General features: G+C 42.7%; 1 protein-coding gene across 1 annotated transcript; it reads left to right on the top strand.

The window, feature by feature from the left end:
• The first annotated feature begins 831 nt into the window (after window positions 1-831).
• Window positions 832-6993, top strand: LOC146026348 (fibrinogen alpha chain-like). Its single transcript, XM_083156952.1, has 3 exons — window positions 832-1031; window positions 5252-5397; window positions 6641-6993. The coding sequence occupies exons 1-3, from the start codon at window positions 854-856 to the stop codon at window positions 6938-6940; spliced, it is 624 nt and encodes a 207-aa protein (XP_083013078.1). The 5' UTR covers window positions 832-853; the 3' UTR covers window positions 6941-6993.
• The last annotated feature ends 1983 nt before the right edge of the window (window positions 6994-8976 follow it).

The raw sequence follows: 8976 nt of genomic DNA, 5'->3' as shown, positions 1-8976 counted from the left end.
ATATGTAATAGTCCCCATATCTTGGATGTTATTTTAAAGTGGCAATCATTTACAAGGCATGGTTGCCTTAGTGATGATTGCCACTTTAAAAAAAAGGCTGAGTTGGATGCTATTACATATACTCCATTGTGTTTGCAGTGCCTGACCAATATTTCTTTACTTGAGTTTTTTACTTTAAGTTTTTACTATTTTTAAGGGACATAGTTAGCAAGTGAATTGATTAACCGATTTTAAGATATGCAGAATTGCCTGCTTATAAATATTTAAGGATGACAGTTTCATTATACTTGAACATGACAGAGTGGAGGATACAAGGCTTGCTTTTTAATCAACATTGCTTACTGGAGCCATCCTGAGACCTTTCTATGGGGATGGCATTAAAGGGCAATGTAACAGGGACAGACAAGCTTGGCTAGGCTTAACTTGCTCGCACACTAACCTTAATGTACAGAAAGCAGCCTTGTTGGATAGGGATCTTGCAAATTCCCATTTACTTGGCTGGAACTTAAAGTGATTGACACAACTGGAATGTAAAGTAATTTCTGTAAGCGATCATTTTACATCATACAAATGTATTCTGGCATCTGAAGCTTGATACTTAACCTGAATAAATTCTTACTGCAGTGATACCGTATGCCCTGATAGGGAACATTAATAAATATGCCCCAATCTGCAGTATCATTTGTAGTGCATGCTTCACCTGCAACAGTGGATTTAGTCATATGTGCAGTAACAATAACTGATAGTTGCAGCACCTTAAACATTCCCACAGGAAATAATCATTTACATTTATCAATGAACATATTCATTGGCACAGAGAAGTGACTCGAACTCTCCTTATTGGCAGGTCACTATGTGCCCAACTGGGTGTAGGGTACAAGGCCTGATAACCAAATATGGAAAAGAAATTGTCAGTCGAATGGAGGCAGCAAAACAATCCTGTGTGACAAGTAACACTCAACACAGAATAAGTATTTCAGAATTAAAACAACTTCATCAAGCAGCTGAGCGACACATGCTTACAGACAAAGGCAAGTATATTCCATTGATCCCAAAGGGATTGGCTAGGGCAGTGTTCCCCAAACTCCCCAATTACCATCCAGGTTTTACGGAAATCCATGCTTGAACACAGGTGACTTAATTATTACATAAGTCAATTTGATTTAACCATCTGGACAGAAGAATGGATATCCTTAAAGCCTGAACTGTAATGACGGACTGCAGTTTATGCAGCTCATACACTTTACAATGTGATATTATTCCTCATGCTGAAAATGGTGAGGGGTAAATGTAATAGGGTTCCAGTTGGCAGACATTTAAGACTTTGGGCTAGAATGCCCATAATTAATAAAAAATTTCAAGACTTCGCTACTTTAATATAATACAGGCATTCTTGCATGAATGCCTGCACGTCCAGTATGTCAGGCAAATCGGACCCTACTACATTTACCCCATTGTTAAAAATCATGGCATTAAACTATGGGGATTTGCTTACAGGTGGAGATTAGTGATTTTATTCATGAAATCCTTTGTATACAATGAATAATACCTCCACACTGTGGGCCTGATGAAGCGCTAGGAGAAAGGAACAAAAGAAAAAGAGTAATATGATTTTGCATCTTGACAAAAGCATAAATTGCAACATGTTTTATTCCAGGAGAAAAATGCTTAGTTTGCTCCATTTTTTGGATTCCTTAATCAGACCTTATAGTGTTAAACTTTTAAAAGTTAGGGTGGAAAATCCCAATGATCCTGGGATTTGGCTCTAAAATTGCCAGGATTTCAATCCCAGGATTGGAGTTTTCAATCCCGGATTTCAAGACTAGATTGTGCTCTGCACAGCCTGCTCTCAGCTCTGTGCAGAGTGACATGGTCAGAGGTCAAGCTGCGCACCCCGCCAGCCACACCCTTCCACACTGCTGCCACCCGCCTGCTCCCGGCAGCACTTCCACACTGCTGCCACCTGCCCCGCTCCCGGCTGCACGGTCCGTACATGTAAGTAAATGTGTGGGGGGCGGTTTGGTTGGGGCGGGCATTTTTATTTATTAGGCAGGTCAATCCCAGGATCCTGGGAATGCCGGGATTGAGCTTTTTTTTATCCCAAATCCCAGGATTGAAAAATAATAACAGTATAATACTACACAGAGCCCAGATTCATTTTTCCAGTGCATCTTACAGTGGGGCAGAAATATGAAGCGTTGTTATGGGGGAGAAGGGGTTATGTGCAATGATACCGCTTCTTTCTCCCCCATGTGTGAAGGAGCCAGTGTGCACTAAATGCGCCCCTGTCCATATCAGCACTGCTATCTAAATATTAGCAGGCCGATATGCAGGGTGAATGTATGAACGGTCAGCAGCACTGACCGTTCCGCCCACTGCTGCTACTGTATCTGCTTCTGTAGCAGCAGGGTGGCAAAGCCCTATCTCAACAGCAGGGACAGCACTGTCCCTGCTGCTAACTCTGGGCTGCGCTGGAGATCTTGCGTGAGTAGCAAGATCCCGCGCATGCCCAGTCCAGCTGGCCGGAGGGAAGGAGACAGCGCGTCAGTGTGAACTGATGCCCTGTCTCCAGGACGGGGACATCGCCGGAGGGGGGGAGTTTGTGCTCCCCCGCTTCGGCAGACAAGATGTTAATACATCTTGTCGATGTCCCTTCATTAACGAGGCAAAGCAGGAAGTATTATATGGGTGTGCTATGTGCCGTTATAATACATCTGCCCCAGTGTATCTTACACACTCTAGTCTCAATCATTGGTGAACAATATCTTGCTCTCTGGTGGTCTATAGTACAAAATAATTCCTTGTTCCCTGAGTGTATATTACATATTCCCTGAGGCCTTCTGTCTCCTACAGAGCTGATGGTGCATAAGGCAAAGCCCATTCCCATGGAAACTAAAAAATAATTTAATTATGGTAATGGTTATGGGGGTACTTGTGTAGTTTCACAGCGGCAGCTGGCCGCTCGCTCCTACCGGGTCCGCGTCCCCTCATTCTCGCCACACTTTATAAAATCAACTCCACGCCAACGTGGATAGTTCATACCCCAACTATCCACGTTGGCGTGGAGTTGACTTTATAAAGTGTGGCGAGTGCAGCGAGCCACCGAGCCCAAAGCGTGGGCGAGGGGACACGTACCCCAAAGGAGCGGGCGGCCAGCTGCCACTGTGAAACTACACAAGTACAGTTATGGGTAACTATGGCACATGCAATACCCCATAAACTCCAGCCTGATTGACATGGTAAGGGCATTTGGAGGAGATAGAGTGCTGAGGCCAGTGTCTATGTCTGCTGGCTCAGATTGACCGATGGTCAGTGGCAGCTGCAGCCCCAGGGTGCCCATGTAGTGCAGGGGGTGATTGCTAAGACATATAAATATACTTGTTTTCATGTATGTAGAATCTGTGTTGGATCGATCCCTGGGAATCTGCATTGCTGTAAGCATCGGGCAAAATGTGGCCATCACACACTTAAATATCCCTGGATTCTGATTGGCTAATTTCAAAAGATTCCAGGAGCAAGCATAATAGAGTGAGATGGCTTATACTGATTCTTAGGGGTTTAGTCCAGTACATATATTACATACATGATAACATGTATTTTTATACTTACTTAGCGATACACCCCTGCACCACATGGTCAGCTCTGGAGCCCAGGGGCTGCAGCCACTGCTGCCAATGGTCCCACAGGGTGATTCAATGCTGTGTCCTTAAATGTAGCCACTGAAACAGGCAGGAGGCATCTATTAACACCAGGCGCCTCCTGTCTCATTAGTATATTAGCTTTATGGTATTGCACAGTCACTTCTGTAATACTAATACCCCTATCAATCAGGCGCTATATTTTTTAAGCCTCTATGGTAACTTTTTTTCTGTGCTGTTATCAACTTAATTTTCATTCCCTTAAATTTCTGCAGCCAGTTAGAGGTCAGTGCAGTATAGTAAACTGACGGCTATGAGCCAGTGATAGAACAAGCTTAAATGTATACACATATTCCAGTACCTCATCCTTGGCCTGTGCCAAAATGGAAGCTGTATGCTGGTTGAGGAGCCCAATTCTGATAAGAATCACTGGGTTTGAACAAGCAAAGGCTGTGGTAGGGATGAGGGCTGTATCATCAAAGAGGTACCATCACATAGGGCAATGGTAGCCAACTCCAGTCCTCGAGATCTACCAACAGATCACGTTTTCTAGATCACCTAGCTGCTGCACAGGTGCACTCATTACTGACTGACACATTATAAATGATCCACAGGTGGAGCTAATTACTTCACTCATGATTCTGTGAGGAGACCTGGAAAATGTTAACTGTTGGTTGGCTATCCCTGACCCCTAGGGTGAGGGTTGGATTGGTCCACAGGGGAAATTCCCAGTAGATTCCGTTGCCAGGGGGGGGTGTTTCTCTTGGGAGTATGCCATATTTTGTACAGTGCATTGTCATTATCAAGCTGGTACACTATCATGTATGCACTAGCAGAACTTACTTTATATATTTATCATGGGACCTAGGCCATGCACTCCCTAATAGTTAACCAAGGCTCTGATGCAGCTTGCCACAGCCTCTCAAAGAAATTAGCCACCCCCTAAACAATGGCCCCACCAAGGCCCCTAATACTGCATTCCCCAGTGTGCCATTCATGTCTCATCCGACACTGCCAAGGTCCCCTCTTGAGAGGGAGAGGGAGAAGCATGTAAGAGACTTCCATCTATAATACTATAGATGGACAAGATAACTGATTTATGACCATTGTTATTGTCTTCCATTTGTGATGATCAAATATTTATGTCATAAGTGGCATACACACGGGGCAATTTCAGCCCCATTTTTAAGTTATTTCTAGATCACTTAGAAATGGATCATTGATCACTTAATGTATCTATGCCCCCCAGCGATGGTGATGGTCCCGCGTGTCACCATCGCCCGCAGGGAAAGACAGTGCTTGTTTATACTATCTGAACATTTGCAAAGCTAAAATGTGCCATATCCAAGGACAAAGACCATCAACAATCCTATATTGAAACTGAACATTGATGAAAACATGGAAACAGGTCATACAGAAATGTTCTATGTTCTCTGGTATTCTTGCAGGATGGAACATATAAACCACTCCAATACATTTGCCCAAACGTGAAAAATCCCCTTCAATTACAGCTCCCTTATAAACCAATTTTCATGGTAAAAATGATAAAAGCACTTACTCTATTCTACCATTCTAATTTGATGACCAACATAAACAATTATATTTCTTATTAGAAACACTACACAGCTTTGCACAAATTGGAAATGAGCTAAGGAGGACCCTAATTGTCCTTAAGTTGAAGATGAAAGAGCAAGCAATACAAATTGAAACATTACACAGGGATCTTGAGGATCAGATAAAAGAATTGAGAACATTGGAGGTAAGTAGTTTTCATGGTTTTAAATACTTAACTTTTTAATTATTTTCCATCATATATTCAGCGATGCACTGGGGAATGTAGTGAGCATGTTCGCCTCCGGCATTCGTGCACAGTAAAAGGTCGTGGTCCCGGCACACGGGTTCATGGTCAATGCTGCAGCCCCTGGCTCACCGTGTTCCCTGAGGCCAAGGCTTTCAGGCCAGAGCAGTGCATCAAGCCATCGCCCCTTCTGGTATTAACCACAAATGCAGGTGGACAGACCAGTCCTGCAGACATTAGTGAGGTACCTAAAGTGGTCTTGAAATTATAACTTCAATCACTTTACTTTATGGGGCTTTCAAAATCACAGACAGACGCAGATGATGAGGAAATTAGAGCTGATTGTCATCTGTCTGAAGAGAGTAGTCTGTACATCCATCTTTGCAGTTCGACAAGAAATAGCCAACAGTCAATAGGTAAACACCATGTGGTTGACATGAAGTCGATTGACTTGGTCAATAGTTCAATATGAAAAAACGTGGACACCACAAAAGGTTGACAAATGCAAAAAGGTTGACATGGAAATGGTCAACACACAAGGCTTTTGTATGTAATTTTGTATGTTTAACCACATGTATGCCACATGAGTGGAAACGTGTACTCTCGCAGGTCATGCTTTGGGTTACTATTCCACGCAAATGGCAAATTATTAAATTTTATGTAATTAATTATTTTTTTAAACCTCAAAAAGTTTGTAGACCATATGTCTGTCAGCCACCGACATGTCAACCATTTGAACCCATTGACTTATCCAAGCTGTTGACCTTAAACACTGTCTACATTTTAACCATCAACCTATTGACCATGTTTATATTTTTTACGTTAACTTAATGCATGGCAACCATATTGGGTGGACCTATTGCCTGTCGACTTAATGACTGTTGACCTATCATCCAGAACCCAGGAAGTAGCATACTCAGTGCAACTGCTAATTTCTGCAAACATCAGCAAAGCAGCCACCTCTGAATCAGGTCCACAGACAGAGAAGTACGGCATGCAGACCCATGTCAGGTTCCAAGCATAACATGCAGAGCCATATGTGAGGGGAACATTTGACAGCAGGATTTGCCTAAATATTTCCTTTTTGTAACTACGATTTATAATATTTATTTTACTTCCAACCACACTGTTTTCTGATGATTGCAACCAAATATATTCACATTACTAATGTTACTAATATATTTTAATAATGTTATTATTTAAGGTGGATACAGAAATCAAGGTTCGTTCCTGCAAAGGATCATGTAAAACTGTCAACTCTTACATGACCAACCTCGATGATTATAGGAACTGGATGAAAGATTTAGATGCAATAAAGCATCTTAAAGTAACTGAAGACAAAAACATTCGCTACGTTAACCTGAATTTAGTGCTGAAGAACGTGACCAGCTTTGCAGATCTTTGGCCGATAATGAAGGAGGAACAGTTGGGATTGTTTGCAAATATAGACCAGTATTCTCTAACATTAGCAGATGAGTATGAGGAAACAGACAATGCAGTGTAGGTATTACCCCACTGCTGAGACTATGAGGGCAATTAAACGCTCAGTAATGTGCCCTCCCGTGTTGCTATGTACATCATGGATTATTACATTGTACATTTTACAGTGCACCGCTATAGGATAAGCTTAACAGAAATTAAATTGCAGATAATTGAAATGAGGGGCCAAATGTAATAGAGTGAGAGTTTCAGAAAGTAAGAGATTTTGGGAGAGTTTTCCCATATTTTTTAAAGCAGCAATCAATTACATGGCAAAATCAACGTGGTTTTGCCATGTAATTGATTGCTGCTTTAAAAAAATGGGAAAAACTCTCCAAAAATCTCCCACTTTCTGAAACTCTCACCCTATTACATTTGGCCCCAGGGTTGTTGTTAAACTGGTAAAGCAGATTGGGCTGCACTGCTGTCTAATACCACTTATACAAGGGATAGGGTTATTAGGTCCACAGCAGGGCTGGATTAAGGGGGCACAGGGGGTCAGTACCCCTGGGCCCCCGCTCTATCTTGGGGCCCCCTGTGGTTGGCATGTATTTTTCAAAAAAAAAAAATTTTTAGCTAAAGGTTTGTGCATGGGAGTGGGGTAGTGCTGCAGCTTCCCCTATTTGCCATTGCGACAAATGATTAATGGTGCTGAGCATCGGGAGTCAAGGCACACTGACTGTACAGGTGTGCAGTGCATTACTGTCCTAAGTTGACTAAGTCCCCTGAGACTTTCCACAAGAGGTCGGAGGCTGAGCAGCTTGTGCCGAGTTCTGCTTGCTGAAGATCATCATATGCTTCTCAGTCAGGCCCATGGAGGACAGCAGCAGCAGCGGCCTTGTCATGGGAGGGTTTTTAATCAGAGACAGCGCTGAGCATGTCAGGGCTCCTACAGAGTAAGGTATAGGGACAAACACAGGCTTTTCATGTGGTATATTTATATATATATATATATATATATATATATATATATATGTTTATATTAATCCAACCCCCTGCAGTTACCCATTGACCAGGTTTATACTGCCTTTACTCTGTGTTTTGACCTTGTAATATTCTCCCATGCAGTTTGCAGCCAGTAATGACAAGTGGGAGGGGGCCCCTCTGTCTAAAGTGACCCGGGCCCCCGGAGGCTTAGCCCAGCCCTAGTCCTCAGTATGAAGGTCGACATGCTTTAGGTTGACCACTGAAGGTCGACAAGACTTAGGTCGACACCTGAAATAGGTCAACATGGCTAAGGCTGACAGGGTCGGAAGGTCGACACAAGCATTAGGTCGACAATGGGAAGGTTGACAGTCAAAAGGTCGACATGTACAATTTATTAACCTAAGTTAATATTTAGAGCGCTTGTATATGAGTGGTTGTCTTAGTAAGCTGCTGCTTATGGGGGTGGTCAGTTCCCCAGGTATAAAGAAAAACAGAAAAGACAAGATTAAGCAGCGCTTTCACACAATAATTGCAAGTGTATGCATCAATCTAATCATAAAAATTTAATAAAACAATACGCATAAAATATTACATATAATAATACAATAGTAAAAGACAGTAGAATTAATAGGACCACTAATTGAGTATAGTCACCACCGATGCTTTAGTAAACCTGCACTGATCTTGACAGCAAATGTCCAATAGGATATAGAGGGAGTCCGTCCAATATAATTTTTGTATATCACCTGTGGATGCTTGGTTGATGGCCCGTTGGCAAAAGTTGGTATAGCCAGCCCGGGAAACCTTTTTGTTTACGCAATCCGATTTCAGGAATGATTGGTCGGTCTGCAACCTCACCGGTAGGAAATAAGGACAGGATCAGTTCGTTCAGCAGGGTTAGCACAGCGAAACGCGTTGGTGCGTTTGGACCACCCTCCTGAGAAAAGTCACATTGCTTTCCACCGCAAATCGTCATTTGATTTCCTGCTGAACGAACTGATCCTGTCCTTATTTCCTACCGGTGAGGTTGCAGACCGACCAATCATTCCTGAAATCGGATTGCGTAAACAAAAAGGTTTCCCGGGCTGGCTATACCAACTTGTAAAAATAAAGCAGTCAGTATTTTCCCTGCAC

Source organism: Crinia signifera, chromosome 1 (assembly GCF_055691185.1).
Source record: "Crinia signifera chromosome 1, ASM5569118v1, whole genome shotgun sequence".
Lineage (NCBI taxonomy): Eukaryota > Metazoa > Chordata > Amphibia > Anura > Myobatrachidae > Crinia > Crinia signifera.
Note: the sequence above shows the minus strand (reverse complement) of the source record. Positions and strands in the feature narration are given on the sequence as shown.